Here is a 22,938-nt window from a genome sequence, read left to right on the forward strand (position 1 = left end):
TCATATTTAACAAGCCGTTTACTGCTAATTTGACATCATTTTGCTTGCATTAATAATTGAATATTAATCAGATGATGTCATCACGCTGCTGTGCCATCAGCCAATCGCTGCATTGCTGATCATGATTTGGAGGATGGACAGATCGGTCCTTCACAACACACACAGCGATCTCAGATCAGCTCATCCAGACACTTTAATCAGACTCAGACTTGTTTGAAGAACCAGATTAGCCAGAGATCAGTTATCAAGATGAACAGATCCAGGACCTGCTGAATCCTCCTAGATCATTTAAGCGAGGTATGAAGAACAGAGCCCTGGGCTGTTGGTGTTTATGATCCTCACAGGGAATGAAATCACATTAGTAAAATATGAACAGTAACATATAAACAGCACACACATTTACTGAAAGACTTCTTAATTCACAATCAACAGGACCCAAATATACACACCATGGATAACCGTTTACCATGCGGGAACTGTCATGTGTTTAAAAGATGAACACAGCGAGATTTCTAAACATCAACAGGAGATTTACACATCCCACATACCTGCACTATCTACAATAATCCTGATCCATATCTGGCAAAGAGGAATTACCTGTATTTTAGTGTTTATTAGGGGTTTTCAAATAAAAGCCAGCAGTACATGATGTACACACACCATACAGCACACTTACAGCTCGATTTGGGATAGAGGATTCTGCGTCTACAACATCCATATTTTATGACAGAATAATCAGTAGATGAACTCCATAACATGCTGAAACTGTAAATGCAGAGACGGCCTGTAAATCAAGTTCAGGAGATCAGTGTGGAGATCGGCTAACATTAGCTTCGTCTTCCTGATTATTATTTCAGACTCATAAAGAGAATTACTGCTAGAGTATAGTTTACAGCTGAACTCCTCATATCATGGTAAAATAACACAGAAATCAAACAGAAACAGAAATCAGTCTCCTCCTGAAGCTCTGTCGCTCGGTTTAGAGAAGCTGTCAATCACGATGCCCCGCCCTGATTTATATGATTGCATTAGTGGCTGAAACACCTCGTTTACCGAGATGGAGATCTGCTCCTCTTTCAGCTGATGACCAGCGCGTTGTTTATTCAGCCTCAAGTAACGGAGGAGGTGGGCTTTGACTTGTACTGCAGCCAGCCCGCAGGGGGCGATCTCACGGCCGGGAGCGTCACTCAAAAGCAGGCGGGCAGCACACTCGCTCCTGATGCCTGCAAACGCTTGCCTTAGAAACACCAATGGCAGCCCTAGTGTTTGATAAGCTCTCTCTCACACACACACACACACACACACCCACACACACACACACACACACACACACACACACACACACACACACACAGTGTCCTCCGTGTGTGTGCAGGATCTGTTTTCTCTGCTGAATCGTGTCTCTGTGTTTGTGTCTGCAGTTCAGTTCCACATCGCACACCTGTATGAGATTCAGGTGAGTCCTCCACCACACCTGATCATCGTCATCATCATCATCATCATTCCTTTAACCGTTGTGTGTTTGTCTGCTTGTGTGTGCTTCTGCTGATGCGTGAGTTAATCTTTGAGCTGTGTGTATTATAATATAGAAATGTTATTTATTAAACTGACATGCACAGAAACACTAGTGCCCAGTAAACATCTCTCACTGCACTGCTTCAGTTCTGTCTGATGCACACCAGATTGGTTTTTCATAAAGGGCCAGCGGGACTGCTTATAGCAGATAACTCGAGCAGATTCAGGGCAGCATGATGATGAGAGATGTACTTCAGGATTAGTACTGTCGTCATCATTAATATCTCATTATTATTATTAGACATTTGTTGTGGAGTTACTGCACAAATATCAGTAGGTCATCTCAGCATTAGTTGTTTCTGGGTTGTGTTAGTCCTGATTGATGTTGTTTTTAAATGCAATATATATATATGCAGTGTGCAGTGGCGCTCCTGCGGTTATTCTGCTGCTCTTCAATACTGAAGTTGGGAGCGGCGGCGCTGACGACTGAAAAAGTGCATTTGCAGGCCTGACACACAGAATCTATCAGCACAGTTCAGCACGGTGGTCTATTCTGGGCCGAGAACGCTTTATAATGGAGCTGCGCTGTTCCAGACTCAGTGGAGAAACAACCGTAACCGTACCCGAGTGCTCTTAGCAGAGCGACTATTGAGGCTGATGACCTGTATGATGTACAACTATGGACAGGCCCATTGTGACACCTCGATGAATCCCTCTGCTTTACTGAAACGTGTGTGTGTGTGTGTGTTATCTGCAGTATGTTACTCCATGTGGACAGATATTTCATTCACGCCAGTACAGCTGCAGCTCTCAGTCGTGCTGCTATTATATTTTTAAGGTATTAAAGCAGGTAGTAAAGGTGTTAAATTCAACTGAAGAAGTTCTGTAAACACCCTGCTCGTGTATTTGATCTCTGCTTGTGCTTGTGTGTGCGTGTGTGCGTGTGTGTGTGCGTGTGCATGTGCGTGCTTGTGTGTGTGCTTCTGCTAATGTGTGAGTGGATGTTTGAGCTGTGAGGGATGCTGAGCGTCCTCCTGCTGTTGCTCTAGTAACCGCAGAGAGCGCTGTGATTGGTTGATGCTTTGTTTTCGTCCTCACAGAAGAGACACCGAGCGGCCAAAGAGGCGTACGAGAGTCTGCTGCAGACGGAGGACCTGCAGACACCGGTGCGGGCCGCTGCGCTCCAACAGCTGGGTAAGAGCATCACACACACACTGCTGTTTCTCTGAGTGTAGATTCATCACAGAGGTGTGTGTGTGTGTGCATGCGTGTGCGTGTGTGTGTGTGCGTGTGTGTGTGTGTGTGCGCGTGCGTGTCTGTGTTCTCTCTCCTCGTGGTGGTGTTGGTGTGTATTCTGAGCTGTGTTCTGCTAACGCCACCTGCTGGAGATGAAGGCATCAGCACACACACAGACACACACACACACACACACACACACACACACACACACACACACACACACACTGGCCACGTTAAGCTTTTATTGCTCTGTTGTTGCTGTTATGAATGCGCTGTGCTTCTCCATGTGGACACCGCACACACTCACAGCCATCTATAACTGAACACTGCATAGGTGATGATCTCCTGAATGATGACATGTCAGCATGAACATCACCCTCATCATCCTGCACTCCAGCTGTGCGTGTGCGTGCGTGCGTGTGTGCACGCGCGTGTGTGTGTGTGTGTGTGTGTGTGTGTGGGGGGGGCTCTGTCAGGAAGGGTTCTCTGTGTAAACGGGCTGCAGGTGTGTGGTGTTTCTCTGAGTGTGTGTTTATCACAGAAGTGTGTGTGTGTGTGTGTGTGTGTGTGTGTGTGTGTGTGTGTGTGTGTGTGTGTGTGTGTGTGTGTGTGTGTGAAGGCTGGATGCACCATACAGTGGAGCAGCTGGGAGATAAAGCCAACAAGGACAGCTACGCCATCCAGTGTCTGCAGAAGAGTCTAGAGGCCGACCCCAACTCCGGCCAGTCCTGGTACTTCCTCGGCAGGTGGGGTAACGTGTGCATGCGCAAGTGTGTGTCTGCATGCCTCTGTTTCTGCATTTGAGTGTGTGCTCAGATCTTTACTCAGGTGTGTGTGTGTGTGTGCGTGCTCCTCCAGGTGTTACTCCAGTATCGGGAAGGTCCAGGACGCCTTCATCTCCTACAGGCAGTCCATCGACAAATCGGAGGCCAGCGCCGACACCTGGTGCTCCATAGGGTGTGTACACCTGAGGAGGAGGAGGATGAAGATGGTGTTCCCCCATCCTCACGTCTCCTCCTTAATCCTCAGCGCTGCTCTTGTAGTAATATTGAGTGTGTGTGATCGCTGAGGGAGTATTGGGAGGCAGGGCGAGGGCCGGGGCTCCCTGTGGCCTGAGCACCTCTGAGTCTTGCTTGTGTGGTGATGTACAGCAGGCGATGCTAATCTTTAATTATCGACTCCTCATGTAGTCTGCAGCACAATCACCTGCTCATTCAGTAATAATTCATAATCAATGAGTGGATCATTGTTGTAAATCTCACACTCGTATAGGGCAGCGGTTCTCAAACTGCGGGGCAGATGGCGCTATGGGGGTAATCAGGGTAATCAGCTGGATAATTGAGCGTCCCGCGTTATTCAGAAGTTAATGTGTGTCTTCATTATAATTGAGCTGAAAGCTCCCGCAGATCGTCAGCTGTATGTGTGTGTTGATTAAATAACAAAACTCCAACCCTGACCGCCACAGCCTCCACCGCAGAGTCTCCATCACAGTGCAGTCAGCTGTTAACAGTACAGGATGATGAAGGACGACACTCTTTAAATAAATGTATGGATTTATACTGTAGAGATGTGGTGTATAGATCTGTAAAATAGATTAATGTAGACTGTCAGCTGAAGAGGTTACTGCAGAAGAGCTTATAAACACGACGACCACAACACGACATATAGCAGAGACCACAGCCAACAGTAGATCAGCTGAAGCACTGAGAGCATGCCAACTCCACGGACACCTCACACACACACACACACACATGTGCACAGCGTGAACACATGTTATGGGGAAAGTTGGTGATTTCAGGGTTTTTGCATCGTTTTTATTTTTTGGAGGGAGCAAAAGGATTTGCCCTACACAACAGAGCCCTCGGCTGAGGATCACTGGTGTAGAGTGTGCTGCTGCGCTCCTACAGCAGATATTTGCGTCTCAATATTGATTTAATATTTTCAGTGATGTGCACGTGTGTTTAAATTACAGCAGATGATGTGATTATTACGGTGTCTTCATCCAGGAGATGATCAGTAACACATCGCTCTCTTTCATTCATTCATTCATTCATTTTCTTGTCGGCTTAGTCCCTTTATTAATCCGGGGTCGCCACAGTGGAATGAACCGCCAACTTATCCAGCACATTTTTACGCAGCGGATGCCCTTCCAGCCGCAACCCATCTCTGGGGAAACATCCACACACACATTCACACACACTCATACACTACGGACAATTTAGTCTACCCAGTTCCCCTATAGCGCATGTGTTTGGACTGTGGGGGAAACCGGAGCACCCGGAGGAAACCCACACCAACACAGGGAGAACATGCAAACTCCACACAGAAACATCAACTGACCCAGCCGAGACTCAAACCAGAGACCTTCATGCTGAGGCGACAGCACTACCTACTGCGCCACTGCGCCGCCACATCACTCTCATGAATAATTAATAACTGGATAAATCAATTTAATAAATTCCTGCTGTGTGTGTGTGTTTGTGTGTGTGTGTGTGCGTGCGTGCGTGCGCAGTGTGCTGTACCAGCAGCAGAACCAGCCCATGGATGCGCTGCAGGCCTATATCTGCGCAGTGCAGCTGGACCACAGTCACGCCGCCGCCTGGATGGACCTCGGCACGCTGTACGAGTCCTGCAACCAGCCGCACGACGCCATCAAGTGCTACATCAATGCCACACGCAGCAAAACCTGCAGCAACACCGCTGCACTCGCCGCACGCATCAAATACCTGCAGGTGAGACACACACACACATACACACACACACATATACACACAGAGACACACATGCACACACACAGAAACAGACACACACAGAGCAGAGCGCGCTCCCCTCACTACATGTTCATTTGTTCAGTTAATTTGTGTCAGATTTCTTCCACCTCCATTGTGTGTGTGTGTGTGTGTGTGTGTGTGTGTGCGCATGTGTTAGTGTGTTTGTGTGTGTGTGTGCGCGTGTGTGTTTGTGTGTGCGTGTATGTGTGTGTGTGTATGTGTGTGTGTGTGTTAGTTTAGTTTTAGTTTAGTTTATTTATATAGCACATTTTTTACAACACAACGTTGCCCAAAGTGCTGAACACAATCAATACTAAACATGAAATCTACATCACATAAATAACAATTAAAAAATTATTGTGTGTGTGTGTGAGTGTCAGTGATCATGCAGACAGATATACTGTGCATTATCTCAGGGCCGTGTGTACATGCGTGTGCTCGTGCGCTGCTGACCTCTCTCTCTCACGCGTTTTCCAGGCTCAGTTCTGTAAGCTCCGTCTCAATAGTCTGCAGGGTAAAAGTAAAACACTTCCTAATATTGAGGAAGCCTGGAGCCTCCCAATCCCAGCAGAGCTCACGTCCAGACAGGGTGTCCAGAGCACAGGCCCGCAGGTGAGCCCAGATAGACATACACACACCTCCGACACCTGCCCCGAGACCTGCCCCACACACACACTCACACACACCCACACACTCTCACACACTCTCGCTCCGGAGAAACCACGCTCCTGCTTGATGCTCCACAGGGATTGGATTAACAAACTCTACATCAGTGTGTGCGTGTGTGCGTGTGTGCGTGTGTGCGTGTGTGCGTGTGTGCGTGTGCGCGTGTGCGTGTGCGTGCGTGCGTGCGTGCGTGCGTGCGTGCGTGCGTGTGTGTGTGTGTGTGTGTTGATCAGTAGCGTGGTTTCTGTACGTGAGTGAGCTCCAGTAGTGTAGCGCTGCACGATCACACACCTGGGTCAAAAATGAGCCGAACACCGTGTGTGTGTGTGTGTGCGTGTGTGTGTGCGTGTGTGCGTGTGTGTGTGCGTGTGTGTGTGTGTGTGTGTGTGTGTGTGTGTGTGTGTGTGTGTGTGTGTGTGTGTGTGTGTGTGTGTGTGTGTGTGTGTGTGCGTGCGTGCGTGCGTGCGTGTGTGTGTGTGTGTGTGTTGATCAGTAGCGTGGTTTCTGTACGTGAGTGAGCTCCAGTAGTGTAGCGCTGCACGATCACACACCTGGGTCAAAAATGAGCCGAACACCGTGTGTGCGTGTGTGTGTGTGTGTGTGTGTGTGTGTGTGTGTGTGTGTGCGTGCGTGCGTGCGTGCGTGCGTGCGTGCGTGCGTGCGTGCGTGCGTGCGTGCGTGCGTGCGTGCGTGCGTGCGTGCGTGCGTGCGTGCGTGCGTGCGTGCGTGCGTGCGTGCGTGCGTGCGTGCGTGCGTGCGTGCGTGCGTGCGTGCGTGCGTGCGTGCGTGTGTGTGTGTGTTGATCAGTAGCGTGGTTTCTGTACGTGAGTGAGCTCCAGTAGTGTAGCGCTGCACGATCACACACCTGGGTCAAAAATGAGCCGAACACCGTGTGTGTGTGTGTGTGTTGATCAGGGCTGGCCAGTATATCAGTTTATGCTTATATATTCATCTGAATTTGATCTGAAATCGCCCCTAGACCCTTAATAGTGCACTCTATGACGAGCAGCCTATTTCTAGTGGACATCCTGGAGTGCACTCAATCAATCCCACAATGCACTGCAGTGATGAGTCTACATCTATGAGAGGAGAACAGTGCAGCAGCGGGCTCCATCCACATGATTGGTTCGTGCTGGGGTTAGGGTTAGGGTCTGCCCAAGCTCCTCCGTCTGGGTGATGTCAGGTGTTTGCGGTGAACACTGGAAGGTGATGTGACGCTCTCCACATGCCGTTAAACTGTAGAGCCAAACAGATGGCAAAATGGGGAAATGTGGCTGAACACAAGCGCCTCATTTATTCTGTAAGCTTTGTTTGTTCCCGGCTCGTCTGAGTTCTGCTGCTCCGTTCATGTCTTCACCTACAGCTGTCTATTGAGTGCTGCTTTGACGCTGGTTAGTGTACTGAATAAAGTTTTCTGAGGAGGTCTTGAAGCTACTGAAGTGGGCTTTCTGGTTCCGGCATGCAGCTGTGAGGAGCGCAGAGGCGTTCAGCAGATGGAGGTGATGCAGATTTACAGTGAGCAGTCTTCATCATCTCCCAGAGCAGTTCAGCATCGTGATGAAGACGAGCGCCGTCCTCCGCTGGTGCACTATAGGACACGCGTGTGTTTGATGTCTGCCTGTCCACGAGAGCGCAGAGCAGCGCAGCGGGGATTATGGGGGATTTCAGTGATGTTCTGTGAGGTGTAGTCGCCCAGTCCTCACACACATGCAGAGCGCCTCATTCTTCACCCAGAGCTGTGTGTGTGTGTGTGTGTGTGTGTGTGTGTGTGTGTGTGTGTGTGTGTGTGTGTGTGTGTGTGTGTGTGTGTGTGTGTGTGTGTGTGTGTGTGTGTGTGTGTGTGCTGTAGATTCTAGTCTGTGTGTCCTATTGCTGCAGTTACACACCAAACACTGACGCCATCCGACTGTAGTCATAGCTGTGTGTGTGTGTGTGTATGTGTTTGTGTCCGTTTGTTTGTCCGTTTGTGTGTCTGTGTGTTCATGACAGTACAATGAGCATGTTCTCATTGAGACTGCTGCTCTCGCTCATCGTGCGTGCGTGCGTGCATGTGTGTGTGTGTGTGTGTTTCTGTATCTGTCCTCAGATTCACCTGTCACCTGTAATCTTCCTCTGCATTACAGTCGGTCAGTAATTGTCTGATCTCCTGCTGGGTGTGCGTGCGTGTGCGCGCGTGTGTGCGTGTGTGTGTGTGCGTGTGTGTATGTTCTGCTGTTCTCTGTCGGTCAAAAGAAACCGTCCTTAATACTGCAGAGCCTTCATCTCTTCTTAAGTCTGCAGGAGATCAAATGATTATTTTCCACACTTTATCATCATCATCATCATCATCATCATCATTATTATTATTATTATAGTGATTATTAATGTAGTCTATATTTGATGGGCCGCTCTTGTGTCTCTGCTCCAGCTGTACATTTGCCTCAATAATGCTAAAGTTGCAGCTGGTGCGTGTGTGTGCGTGCGTACAGCTGTGTGTGTGCGCGTGTGTGTGTGTGTGTGTGTGCGTGTGTGTGTGTGTGTTTGGGAGGAAGCTGCTCATCTGCAGAGTTTATATTCAGACTCTATGGCTGTACACTTAATGGGCTGTTTTTTATAAATTAAATGCGGGGTGGATTTAACTAATAAGCGGGGTAAGCAGCCGCTCGGGGCCCCTGATTAACACCTACAAGTATAAAATAGACTTTTAAATGATTAATAATATGGTTTCCTCTGTATTTTGTGTGGTGAGACTCTAACAAATGCAGTTATTATGTAAATAATTCATAGTAAATAATCACGCACGGTCACTTACTCTGGTCAGCTTTCCATTAAAAACGTGGAAATGAAGAGTGAGCGAGTGTAAGAGGAGGAGAGCAAAATAAACAGATCAAGGAATGAGTTGAGCCGTCCAGCACTCAAACCACAGCATTTCCTTATAAAACGTACAGAACTTTATTCTTTATTTTCTGTTTCATTTTTTATTTTAAGGAACAAACTAATGTAGACCGAGTGAGAAAATAAACACACTCCGGGTGATAATGCACTGTTAAATGTGTTGAATAGCCCCCTAAATCACTGAATCTGCCCCTGACTCACTGATCAGGGTTGATATGATCGATGGTATTGATAAGCAGCTCGCCACTGGTGTCTGTGAGCGTACAGCTGTCATCATCAGCTAATCACGCAGCGCTAGTGTAGTTTCAGCAGGACGTGTGGAGGATCAGCACTGTCGGTGTAAACTTGTGTGTTTCTGCAGTGTTATCCTCCTCTTGGTGTGTGCACGTGTGTGTGTGTGTGTGTGTTTTTATTCTTCATGCATGTGTCTTTCTCTCAGGCGTGTAAAGCTCAGCCCGGTGCGTCCAGCGGCTCTCAGGCCTCCGCTCCAGCTCTGCCTCCACACAGCACTGCACTGGAGCCAGCCGGAGCCCAGACCAGCCCCGCCCGCAGGAGGAGGAGCTCCAGCCCTGCACAGGTGATCCACACACAGACACACCCCCGAGGAGCATGCGCATAGTCACAGATGTAGAGCTGCACTGAATATCCTTCCAGCATCTATATTGCGAGTCTGCCATGTGGCGCTGGTGTTATTGATATCCAGAAACAGAGTTCAACACAAACCTTTCATACAATAAAATAAAAACCAGGCTCAGTTGGGCACCACCATTTCTTCTCTGGCCAAACGTCTTGTGCAGAGCTGTAGTCTAGGCGCCGGGGGCTGGAGAGCGCTGGACCTCAGCGTAGACTCGTCTGTCCCTGGAGCATCACAGGAATCAGTCTCATGCCCTCCACTCCTCCATGACCACCACAGCTGCTGCTCAGGATACGGCCTGGTCCAGGATTATGGAAACCTTGGGATCATCTCGCTGGTCTTGAATCGACTCAGTGACTCTGCATAGTCTCTGAGTGCCTCAGGATGAGTATCCCCTGGTGAAAATAGAGAATAAAGAGAATAATTAGCGTAGCTGCTGTTCATAAACGAGATGCAGAAACCTGTGTGGAGCACATTCATGCATCACACCGCTAAGTGCTGCTCAGAGTGTGTGCTTTACTAAACAGACAGGTCTTTAATCTAGTGTTGAACTGAGAGAGTGTGTCTGAGCCACGGACATTATCAGGAAGGCTATTCCGGAGTTTAGGAGCCATAAATGAGAAGGCTCGACCTCCTTTAGTGGACTTTGCTATTCTAGGTGCTACCAGAAGCCCTGAGTTTAGAGATGTTAAAGAGCGAGCTGGATTGTAGCGAGACAGAAGATCGGTTAAATAAACAGGAGCTCGATTATTTACAGCTTTACAGGTCAGAAGCAATATTTTAAATTTAATGCCCAACTGAGCAGGCAGCCAGTGTCAATAATCAGATGAGTAAAGCATACAGAGCTCAATGCTGCGGTGGCTTCACACAGTTCGGGCGGTCAGATCAGCCTAATCACCAGTTTCAGGCAGAACAGCCACTCTGCACAGAAAACGCACGCACACACATAACAGCACAGGAGAGAGTGAGCCTGCACCCCCCCATCAGTGCTCCTCCTGCATCCCTGTTAGAATAGAAGCTAGCACGCTCTGAACGAAAGAGTAGAAACACTTTGCTGAGAACAGCTTCCGTCTCGCTTCTGTCACGCGCCTTGGTTATCAGCACAAGAAGCCACGGCTGTTATGGAACAAGGATATATGAGGTGAAGCACACAAACATGAGATCAGATCTTAATACAGGATTAAACTGTTAATGCATAACACAAAGTTAAAAAACATCACAACTCCTTCAATAGCTACTGATAAGCTGTGCACTAAATATAGGAGGGTGTTCCCTCAAAGCCTCAGAGGAAGCCTACAGCGCTTCACCTGCTCCACACACTCGGAGCTGTGCATCTGCAAATAAGGAGCCATGCAGGTCAGTCACGGCCCCCGCCAGCCAAAATGATGTCGCACATCCAAAACGAAAATCTGCCAACACCACGATGACATCACATTCGTCAAACGTCTGTTATAGTGTGTATTGCAGAGCACTTGAGTCCTGCCCAGATAGGGATTAACTAATCTCAAACTGTTCATATTGCAGTACACATGACATAAAGTGTGTGTGTGTGTGTGTGTGTGTGTGTGTGTGTGTGTGTGTGTGTGTGTGTGTGTGTGTGTGTGTGTGTGTGTGTGTGTGTGTGTGTGTGTGTGTGTCAGAGCTCTGCAGATTCCTGGAGCAGCGGCTCCGCACACACGCCGGTTCCGCACTGGTACCTGACGCCGCAGAAGCTGCAGGTGAGTCCAGCGTCTTTTACACAGAGACAGACGTGTGTGTGTGTGATGCTCACTGTTCTGTGCATTCACTGCTGATTGGATGAGGAGATGTGGGTGTGGCATTCAGTGTATGCAAATTAGCTTAATAGGGATAATCCCATCATCCCTTTTTTATTAAATATTAAAAGCTCAAGAGTGAGAAATGCAGAGAGGTTGTGTGTGTGTGTGTGCGTGTGTGTGTGTGTCTGTGTGTGTGTGCGTGGGTGCGTGTGTGTGTGTCTGTGTTTGTGTGTGTGCGTGCGTGCCTGTCTGTCTGTCTGTCTGATCGCTTCTTCACTGTATGGTTGGTTTGTTCTGCTGTGTTCAGTTGCTGGAGCAGCTGCGGGCCAGCCGGGCCAGTCTGAAACCTGCACAGCTGCAGATGCTGGAGCAGATGGAGGCGCAGCTGTCCGCCATGCACCTCCACCAACAACAGGTACACCAGTACACCACTGCATCCTCACTGTACCGTCAGCTCCACACCACTGCACCGTCAGCTCTACACCACTGCACCGTCAGCTCTACACCACTGCACCATCAGCTTCACACCACTGCACCGTCAGCTCCACACCACTGCACCGTCAGCTCTACACCACTGCACCATCAGCTTCACACCACTGCACCATCAGCTTCACACCACTGCACCATCAGCTTCACACCACTGCACCATCAGCTTCACACCACTGCACCGTCAGCTTCACACCACTGTACCGTCAGCTCCACACCACTGCACCGTCAGCTCCACACCACTGCACCGTCAGCTCTACACCACTGCACCATCAGCTTCACACCACTGCACCGTCAGCTCCACACCACTGTACCGTCAGCTCTACACCACTGCACCATCAGCTTCACACCACTGCACCGTCAGCTTCACACCACTGCACCATCAGCTTCACACCACTGTACCGTCAGCTCTACACCACTGCACCGTCAGCTCTACACCACTGCACCGTCAGCTCTACACCACTGCACCGTCAGCTTCACACCACTGCACCGTCAGCTCCACACCACTGCACCGTCAGCTCCACACCACTGCACCCTCACTGCACCATCAGCTCCACACCACTGCACCCTCACTGCACCATCAGCTCCACACCACTGCACCGTCAGCTCTACACCACTGCACCGTCAGCTCCACACCACTGCACCGTCAGCTCCACACCACTGCACCGTCAGCTCCACACCACTGCACCGTCAGCTCCACACCACTGCACCGTCAGCTCCACACCACTGCACCGTCAGCTCCACACCACTGCACCGTCAGCTCCACACCACTGCACCGTCAGCTCCACACCACTGCACCATCAGCTCCACACCACTGCACCCTCACTGCACCATCAGCTCCACACCACTGCACCGTCAGCTCCACACCACTGCACCGTCAGCTCCACACCACTGCACCGTCAGCTTCACACCACTGCACCGTCAGCTCCACACCACTGCACCGTCAGCTCTACATCACTGCACCGTCAGCTCCACACCACTGCACCGTCAGCTCCACACCACTGCACCGTCAGCTCCACACCACTGCACCGTCAGCTCCACACCACTGCACCGTCAGCTTCACACCACTGCACCGTCAGCTCTACATCACTGCACCGTCAGCTCCACACCACTGCACCGTCAGCTCCACACCACTGCACCGTCAGCTTCACACCACTGCACCGTCAGCTCCACACCACTGCACCGTCAGCTCCACACCACTGCACCGTCAGCTCCACACCACTGCACCGTCAGCTCCACACCACTGCACCGTCAGCTCCACACCACTGCACCATCAGCTTCACACCACTGCACCGTCAGCTCCACACCACTGCACCGTCAGCTCCACACCACTGCACCGTCAGCTCCACACCACTGCACCGTCAGCTTCACACCACTGCACCGTCAGCTCCACACCACTGCACCGTCAGCTCCACACCACTGCACCGTCAGCTCCACACCACTGCACCATCAGCTCCACACCACTGCACCGTCAGCTTCACACCACTGCACCGTCAGCTCCACACCACTGCACCATCAGCTCCACACCACTGCACCAGTACACCATCCTTTACCTGCTGCTGTGAGACTCTGTTAGTTAGATCAGTTTAATTCCAGTTAAATCTAAACTGCAGAGCTGAGTTTGACCCTCCAGAACCGCTCTGTTGTTGTGGTGTCACGTCATCATTATTTGACATGTTTTTCTGCTCTCTTTATAATAATCGCCTGTTGTGATGTTTGTGTTCAGATGAGGCAGAACTCCTCTGGCCAGATTCGGCCCTCGCTCTCCAATGGGCCCTCACTGCCGGCCTCCCGCGGCCCTGCGCTACAGACGCTCCACAACGGCCCCGGGCCCCGCCCTGGCCCTCAGACCCCTGCAGTCCGCAATAATCACACGGAGAGCAGAGCGAACGGAGACGTGCCTTACCTGCACCCCAACACACTACCTCACAACTGCACAAGCCCAGGAGCCGGCCGCAGGAGCCCGCAGCTCCCCCCCGCTCAGGTGTGCTGCAGATATTGAGACACTACTGTAAATGCAGAGCGATACACCTGTCTACACCTCAGTGTTGTGGTCTTTGGTCAAGTTCCGTTATTACACAATCAGAGCATTTCAACTTTCTCTCAGTTGAGGTTCCTGTGGTGAAGTGTTGTGTCTGTTCAGTTCTTCATCATTGCGTTCATTCATGTTTTGTGCATCTCTTCTGTGTTTAGGGGCTTCAGAAAGGTCCGGGTTCTCATTGGGCAGGTCCTAATGGCATCCGGTCTGACTCTTCCAGCGGTTCTGCTGATGGCGGGCCTCATAATCAGGTTGTAGATTCAGCGTCTGCGGGTGATGCGGCGGGCAGCAGTGGGTCTCCCCCGCCCCGCAGGTGTTCCCCCTGCGCCCTCCCGCACACAGCTACCTCAGGTGCGCCGCACAGCACCATCCCGACCAAAGAGAGCGCCGCCCTGCAGGCCAACGGCTCCACTGCCACTGACACCCACAGCCCGGCCTCACCCCACCGCCCACCCTCGCCTGTATCCGCCACCACCACAGACAATCCTCCGCTGCCCAATCTACAGACTTTGCCCGCCACCGCGCCTGCCGCCCCCCTCACCCCTGTGGGCTCCACCCTGCCGGCACCGGGCAGCTCCTCCGCCTCCTCGCCTGCCTCTGCCCTGTCTGCCGCCTCCCCCTCCCCGCGCCCCGGTGACCCCACCACCCCCCTCAGGCCCTTGCAGGCCCCAGTCACCGTTAACGGCTGCTCTGAGGACTCTCGGAGCCCGCTGAAGCTGGAGCCAGAGCAGAGCATCACATCGTCTGCAGCACACCGGTCTGCCAGCATCTCCATCTACCCCACATCCACTGACGCACTCAAGGCCTGCAGGTACTGCGGTATACTGCTGTCTGTACAACATACTGCTGAGCTGTGTGTGTGTGTGTGTGTGTGTGTGTGTGTGTGTGTGTGGTGAAGATCAGCTTGTTTCTCCATGCAGGATAGACATGCTTTATTTTAGAGGTTTAGTGAAGGAAAAGGTGGGAGCAGAATTATAGACAGCAGGAGAGTAGAGCGGGTCAAACACCAGATGTGCCACTCAGCGCCACGACACGGTGCACACTGGACAATTGGAAGTATATTGGACGTTTGTAATTCAAAACTGCATGCGTGCGTGGCACATTGTGGAAGGAACACATCTTAGGATTATGATGAATGTGTAGTCTGCAGAATCAGCAGTGGTGTGTGTGTGTGTGTGTGTGTGTGTGTGTGTGTGTGCGTGTGCGTCTGTGTGTGTGTGTGCGCAGGAGTCTGGGCAGGAATGGGCTGTCGAGCTGTAGTCTCCTGCTGAACCGTTGTCCGCCACCGCGCCTCCCTCCGCCTCCTGCACCACCACTGGATAAAGACAAACTCAACCCGCCCACACCCAGCATATATGTGCGTAATGCCCGCTGCATACACACCTCGAACCCCTCTAACCTTTGTGTGTGTGTTTGTGTGTGCTTGCACATTCACCAATGTGTGTTTATTTCAGCTGGAGAATAAACGAGACGCATTCTTCCCGCCGCTTCACCAGTTCTGCACCAACCCCTCAAACCCTGTGACTGTCATTCGCGGCCTGGCCGGAGCCCTGAAACTGGGTAAGCGCGCACACACACACACACTCTCTCTCTCTCTCTCTCTCTCTCTCTCTCTCTCTCTCTCTCTCTCTCTCTCTCTACACATACGTGTACACTCACACACACACACAAACACACACATGCATACTCTTTCTCTCTCACATGCACACAAATGCTTGTACACACACACACACACACACACACACTCTCTCTCACACATGCACACACACCCTGTATATCTCCCACACTCACACACATGTATACACTTTGTCTTTCACACTCATGGTGGGCGTGTCCTGATTCTCTGCAGTTTCCATGGAAACTAGAAAACACATTGAACCTTGCATTCCTGTGGATTACTGCAGAGAACTAAAGGACACCCGCAGGTTTCCGAATAAATGTAGAGTCAAGTTTAATGTGGAGGAGTTCTCTGACCGTTGTGGAGGAGTTCTCTGTTGTGGAGGAGTTCTCTCACCGTTGTGGAGGAGTTCTCTGTTGTGGAGGAGTTCTCTGACCGTTGTGGAGGAGTTCTCTGACCGTTGTGGAGGAGTTCTCTGACCGTTGTGGAGGAGTTCTCTGACCGTTGTGGAGGAGTTCTCTGTTGTGGAGGAGTTCTCTGTCCGTTGTGGAGGAGTTCTCTGTTGTGGAGGAGTTCTCTGACCGTTGTGGAGGAGTTCTCTGTTGTGGAGGAGTTCTCTGACCGTTGTGGAGGAGTTCTCTGTTGTGGAGGAGTTCTCTGACCGTTGTGGAGGAGTTCTCTGTTGTGGAGGAGTTCTCTGACCGTTGTGGAGGAGTTCTCTGTCCGTTGTGGAGGAGTTCTCTGTTCGTTGTGGAGGAGTTCTCTGTCCGTTGTGGAGGAGTTCTCTGACCGTTGTGGAGGAGTTCTCTGACCGTTGTGGAGGAGTTCTCTGACCGTTGTGGAGGAGTTCTCTGACCGTTGTGGAGGAGTTCTCTGACCGTTGTGGAGGAGTTCTCTGACCGTTGTGGAGGAGTTCTCTGACCGTTGTGGAGGAGTTCTCTGACCGTTGTGGAGGAGTTCTCTGACCGTTGTGGAGGAGTTCTCTGACCGTTGTGGAGGAGTTCTCTGTTTGTTGTGGAGGAGTTCTCTGACCGTTGTGGAGGAGTTCTCTGACCGTTGTGGAGGAGTTCTCTGTTTGTTGTGGAGGAGTTCTCTGTTTGTTGTGGAGGAGTTCTCTGTCCGTTGTGGAGGAGTTCTCTGTTTGTTGTAGAGGAGTTCTCTGACCGTTGTGGAGGAGTTCTCTGACCGTTGTGGAGGAGTTCTCTGACCGTTGTGGAGGAGTTCTCTATTTTGGAGGAGTTCTCTGTTCGTTGTGGAGGAGATCCCACAACTGACTGGTGTTCAGCCCCTTCAGGCCTTATAAAGCTCTTTCTGGAGCTTCTGTCCTCTGATTGGTCCATCAGAGCCTTTTTAAACTGATCTAAACTGCAGTGGTCAAGCCATGTGGCGCCTTCATCTATATTACATCTCTACGGTACTGTGTTAGGGCACTAACAGCGCTGTGTGTGTGTGTGTGTCTGCAGATCTGGGCCTGTTCTCCACCAAGACTCTGGTGGATATGAACCCGGAGCACCTGGTGGAAGTGCGCACGCAGCTGAGCCAACCGGCTGATGAGAACTGGGACGCCAGTGGGACACGCAAGCAGTGGCGCTGCGAGAGCACAAGGTCACACACCACCATCGCCAAATACGCACAATACCAGGCGGCGTCCTTCCAGGAGTCACTGCGGGTACAGACACACACACACACACACACACACTGCCTCAGTGGAGTGTTTGTGCTAATTGTATGTGTGTGTGTGTGTGTGTGTTTCAGGAAGAGAACGAGAAGAAGGGCCAGAAGGAGCTTTCAGACTCAGAGATTGTGTCTTCGGAAAGGTGTGTGTGTGAGAGTGTGTGTGATGAGCTCTGTCTGCGCTGATGTTCACCTGTTTTTTTCTGCTCAGTGTGTGCAGGAGGAGGAAAGGCCCTTTCAAACAGGTGAAGTTTGGGATGAACATCGACGTCTCCGATGAAAAGAAGTGAGTGTGCGTGTGTGTTTGCGTGCGTGCGTGTGCGTGCGTGTGCGCGCGTGTGTGTGTGCGTGTGCGTGTGCGTGTGTGTGTGTGTGTGTGTCAATGCAGCAAAAGAGGATCTGAGAATGTTCAGTCTCTTTAACACACACATACAGCCGTACACACACACACACACACACACGTGCGCTTGTTTTTGTAAGTTGTGGGGACCTCGTACGTCACCTTCTGCTGTAACAGTGGAGTACAGGCCTGCTTACACCAGGCAGGATCACTATAAAGATGAGGGTGCAGGTATAGTAGTAATGTTTGAGTTCACAGCAGCACTACAGCCACACACACACACACACACACACACACACACACAGAGAGGAGCGATAAGCTCTGTCAGGAGAAGTTAACCAGCTGTTGGAGGAAACACTGACAGCCAGTGTCAGAATCCAGAGTTTGTGTGTTTGTGTGTGTGTGTGTGTGTGTGTGTGTGTGTGTGTGTGTGTGTGTGTGTGTGTGTGTGTGTGTGTGTGTGTGTGTGTGTGCGTGCGTGTGTGTGTGTCTGTGTGTGAATGATGGAGAACTAACTGCAGTTGCTAAACGGCCTGATTGATTGAGTCAGATCAATAGTGTGTTCAGATGCTGCAGCACGCTGAGACTGACACCTGCTGGACTCTACAGAGAATACACGTCTAACTGTACACACACACACTGATCGTTAGCGTTTCTCTGAGATAGTTTAGTGATATGTTTATAGTTATTGTGCTTGTGAACAGGCCTCAATAACCCGTGCCTCTTACACACTCTGTCTGTAATGTGTGTGTGTGTGTGTGTGTGTGTGTGTGTGTGTGTGCCCCCTGCAGGTGGAAGCTGCAGCTGCAGGAGCTCAGTAAGCTGCCAGCGTTTGCGCGTGTGGTGTCGGCTGGGAATCTGCTGAGTCACGTGGGCCACAGAATCCTGGGCATGAACACAGTGCAGCTCTGCATGAAGGTGCCGGGCAGCAGGACTCCAGGTGAGCCACAACGCAGACACACACCACACCATACATGACCTCACCTCACCTGACCTCACCTGTGTGTTCACCTTCAGGTCATCAGGAGCACAACAACTTCTGCGCTGTCAACATCAACATCGGACCGGGCGACTGCGAGTGGTTCGCCGTGCCGGAGCCGTACTGGGGCGTGATGAGCGAGTTTTGCGAGAGGTGTGTGTGTGTGTGTGTCGCACCTGAGCTGGCTTTACTCCAGTAGCTGTGTTTAGTTTGTGTTTATTCGACACCATGCAGGAGTCTTGCTCTTCAGAACCCGTCCAAGAGTTGGTATTTCATAAGCTGATGTGTTCCTCAGTAGTGTGCTGTAGGTCAGATACACTGTTGGCTAGCCGGCAGCTGGCTCTCTGCAACTCTCACATGTTCGCCCACTGAAGCTAAGCAGGGCTGTGCCCGGTCAGTACCTGGATAAGAGATCACATGGGAAAACTAGGTTGCTGCCGGAAGTGGTGTTAGTGAGGCCAGCAGGGGGCGCTTGGTCCGTGTGCCTCCTAATGCCCCCGTATATTGATGGGTAATCTATACTGCTCAGTGAGTGCCGTCTTTTGGATCTGAAGGAGGGATCCAAGGAAATTGGTCTGATGGAGAGATCTGAGGGAGGGATCTGAGGGAGAGATTGGAGAGAGGGATTTAAAGGAGGGATCGGAGGAGGGGGCTTAATGGAGAGATCTGAGACAGGGATCTGAGGGAGAGATCTGAGGGAGGCATCTGTCCTTTTCTGATCAGCTCTTACAGATGGTGTAGTGTGATTCATGAGTGTGTGCAGAGCCAGATGGTCCAGACATCAGTCATCAGTTTTAGCTGGTTTAAGTGAGGCAGGACTGACCCCAGATCTGCAAACTCTTTCAGGAACAACATCAACTTCCTGAAGGGCTCATGGTGGCCAAATCTGGAGGACCTGTACGAGGCGCGGGTGCCGGTGTACCGCTTCATCCAGCGGCCGGGCGATCTGGTGTGGCTGAACACGGGCACGGTGCACTGGGGGCAGGCCATCGGCTGGTGCAACAACATCTCCTGGAACGTGGGTCCACTGACGGGTGTGTAGATTCCTGACCCACTGCCCACAACACACCCGTCCTGTACACACCACAGCTCACACACACTCTGTGTTCTCATTGTAATATCAAATAGCACAGAGCAGGACCGTACAGGAAACACTAGCAGGAAAGGAGCCCTACTGTGGGTCAAAGACTCCTCTATAACGCTCTAACGGCTGCTCACTGCTCTACAGTACAGTATAATAGAGTATCTGCAGTAACGACACGTCACATTCAGAACACGCCCGCCTCACACTCGAGCTGCTGATGATGTAGGAGCAGTACTGCAAAACACCACCCTCCTTATCTTGCCATGAAAATGGCCATAGAGGCTGACACACACACACACAGACACACACACACACACACACACACACACACACACACACACACACACACACACACACAGACACAGTGGTGGTGGTGTTGTGACTGCTGCTGTGTGTGTGACCGCTGCTCCTCTGTCCTGCAGCACACCAGTATAAGCTGGCCGTGGAGCGATACGAGTGGAACAAACTGCAGAGTGTGAAGTCGATGGTTCCCATGGTGCACCTGTCCTGGAACATGGCCAGGAACATCAAAGTGGCAGACCAGCGGCTGTTCGAGATGATCAAGTGAGTGTGGATTGGCCAGTGCTTCACACACACACACACTCTGACCCCTTTCTCACACACACACACACTGACCCCTCTCTGTCTCCCGCAGGTTCTGTCTGCTGCGGACGCTAAGGCAGACTCAGAGCATCAGGGAGTCTCTGCTGTCAGCCGGGAAGGAGACGCTGTGGCAGCGCAGGAGCCGAGATGAACCCGCACACTACTGCAGCGTCTGTGAGGTGTGTGCGTGCGTGCGTGCGTGCGTGTGTGCGTGCGTGCGTGCGTGCGTGCGTGCGTGCGTGTGCTGCAGTAACGCTCTGCTCCTCCACAGGTGGAGGTGTGGAATCTGCTGTTCGTGTGCAGTGAGGGCTCCCCCTGTAGGCCGGCGGCAGCAGTGCAGTGTCAGGATTGCGCTCGTAAGGCCAGTGTGGATCTGCAGGGCTTTGTGGTGCTCCAGCAGTTCCGCATGGAGGATCTGACGCAGCTCTATGAGCAGTTCTCATTAGTGAGTCTCGTCTTCATCACTGCTGCATGAACACAAACACACACCAGCGCTGGCAGACTGAGCTGCTCCACACTCAGGGTGTGCTCACTCACTACAGTTGCCCAGAACCGTGCCGGAGCGGGATTGAGTGTTCAACAGTGTTCATTCAACTGTAAGAATGATTACTAAACCCATATCAAACAGTGACGGCGTGTCCTCAGTTTCACGCGCACTTTACACACACACACACACACACACACACACACACACTACAAGCGTACTGCACCAAAGCCCAACCGAACCATGCTCTGGCACACCTCTGCCAACTGAACCGCGCCTGGATGGCCTAGTGTGAGAACACCCTGATACACTTCAGTCTTACTCCACTTCACCTCAGCTGCGGGTTCGTCTCCGCCCACACCAGCATGGAGCTTAAGTTTTCAACAAGTTGTAGTGCCATTTTGGTTGTAAAGGTGTGTGTGTGTGTGTGTGTGTGTGTGTGTGTGTGTGTGTGTGTGTGTGTGGGTCTGTTTGTGAGTTCGTCTGTTTGTGTGAATTCAATGACTGTATTTACTGCTTCTGTGAAACATCACGGGCTCTTTATGATTATTTGAATGCTGTATTGCTTTAATTAGTACAAGTCATTCCAAATAAATTAATCGTGTGTGTGTGTGTGCGTGTGTGCGCGCGCGCGTGCCTGTTTGTGTGTGTGTGTGTGTGTGTGTTTGTGTGTGCGTGTGCGTGTGTGTGTGTGTGTGTGTGTGCGCGCGTGCGTGTGCGCGTGCGTTCGTGTGTGTGTGTGTGTGTGTGTCTGAGTAACGCTGTCCTCTGCTGTCTCTGCAGGCTCCAGCTCTGCACTCGTCTTCATCCTGACAGTAGACGCTGCGCTGGAGTCTTCAGCTCCACAGGAACTCTATCAGCGGACCATTTCTGATATTCAGGACGCTCTCGGTCGTCTGTGGTGTGGCTGGTGACCATCGACTCCAGCGGCTGTGTGTCTGTGCGTGCGTGCGTGCGTGAGTGTGTGTGTGTGTGTGTGTGTGTGTGTGTGTGTGTGTGTGTGTCTATGCAACCTGTTTATAAGGCGCAGTGTGTGTGTCCGGCCTGTGGGGGCGCCAGTGAGTGACGTCCTCTCTGCTACTCCTGCTCCGCTCAGAGGGAATTATGGGAAACTGGTTTTGTACATAATGTCCGTCATCGTCACTCACAGACTACTGACCCCAGACCTGCGTTTTGTATTTTAACACGCTGAGTTTTCCTTGCGTCTCGAGGGGTCGCGGCTCCGAGGAGCGCTAGCCTCGCTTTTGTAATGGTAGATAGCGATTTTCTGACGGCACAAATCTCCCAGAACATTTGTAATGTGAAGAGTTAGCGGATAGAGCTCTAGTTTTCTACTGCTTTATGTTTGAGCTGTTTGTTATTTTGACTCGACACGTCCGGCGTCCTGTTTCCTGAGTCCCGCAGACGGACAGACAGAGCAAGGGGACGCTTCAGCGCTCGGTCTCTCCTTCCTCGTCGGTTTCTAATCCTGTACATTTACACTATTTATAAACACATATTTATTGCTCGCAGATGTTTGTGGATGGAATGCTGTTATTTTCCCAGAGTTCCTGCCATTAAAGCTGGAGGAGTGCGTCTCTGAGCGGCTCCTGTGTTTTCTGCCCACAGCTGTACAGAGCAGCGAGTGTTGCTGGAGGAGTCCTCCATCACTTATTAAACACCTTTCAACATTTGCTCAGGCCCAGTGAACACTATGAAGTGTACACTGCAGAGACGATTCCCGCAGCAGAGGAGGATGTTGAAGAAGGCTATGCCAGGGGTTTTCAAACTGTGGGTCGCGACGTTGCGAGGAATCAAAACCAGTACGGTAATTAGCGAACGACTCTTTAGAGACGATTCTGTTTTCCGAAAGAATCATTTAGGTTAAAACACATGAACTGAAGCAGTCTGAATCAGCAGTCACTGAGGGACTGAGCAGGGCCGGCCCGTGCCATAGGCAGCCTAGGCAAACGCTAAGGGCGCTGTATGTCCAGGGGGCGCCAGAAATGAGCGCGGTTTTGTTTTCGATATTCCTGACACGTTCAGTGATGGACAGAGATAACTCCAAAACCTCTCACCCTAAAAACATCTGAAGTGTTTCCTACACAAAGACACCGCTGCGTATGTTTCACTGCGTCTTTTTCTTTCTTGACATTACGGCCACCGCTCAGCACGAGCTCTCCTGGCTAAACACATA

General features: G+C 51.2%; 1 protein-coding gene across 5 annotated transcripts in view; it reads left to right on the plus strand.

The window, feature by feature from the left end:
• The window catches only part of kdm6al (lysine (K)-specific demethylase 6A, like), a 34,239-nt gene extending 11,898 nt beyond the window's left edge, over positions 1–22,341 (plus strand). Inside the window, 23 exon segments of one of the 5 annotated variants that reach the window (NM_001080193.1) lie at positions 1,422–1,456; positions 2,616–2,709; positions 3,374–3,500; positions 3,613–3,711; positions 5,267–5,486; positions 9,505–9,642; positions 11,340–11,417; positions 11,764–11,871; positions 13,669–13,926; positions 14,136–14,791; positions 15,208–15,337; positions 15,435–15,540; positions 17,062–17,267; positions 17,354–17,415; positions 17,484–17,558; positions 18,404–18,552; positions 18,630–18,744; positions 19,438–19,625; positions 20,098–20,239; positions 20,331–20,457; positions 20,550–20,723; positions 21,546–21,710; positions 21,739–22,341. In NM_001080193.1, coding sequence (NP_001073662.1) covers positions 1,422–1,456; positions 2,616–2,709; positions 3,374–3,500; positions 3,613–3,711; positions 5,267–5,486; positions 9,505–9,642; positions 11,340–11,417; positions 11,764–11,871; positions 13,669–13,926; positions 14,136–14,791; positions 15,208–15,337; positions 15,435–15,540; positions 17,062–17,267; positions 17,354–17,415; positions 17,484–17,558; positions 18,404–18,552; positions 18,630–18,744; positions 19,438–19,625; positions 20,098–20,239; positions 20,331–20,457; positions 20,550–20,723; positions 21,546–21,575 — 3,317 coding nt within the window. In that variant the 3' untranslated portion in view covers positions 21,576–21,710; positions 21,739–22,341. 5 annotated transcript variants of the gene reach the window in all.
• Positions 22,342–22,938: the final 597 nt, after the last annotated feature.

The sequence above is a fragment of the Danio rerio genome, chromosome 6, assembly GCF_049306965.1.
Source record: "Danio rerio strain Tuebingen ecotype United States chromosome 6, GRCz12tu, whole genome shotgun sequence".
Lineage (NCBI taxonomy): Eukaryota > Metazoa > Chordata > Actinopteri > Cypriniformes > Danionidae > Danio > Danio rerio.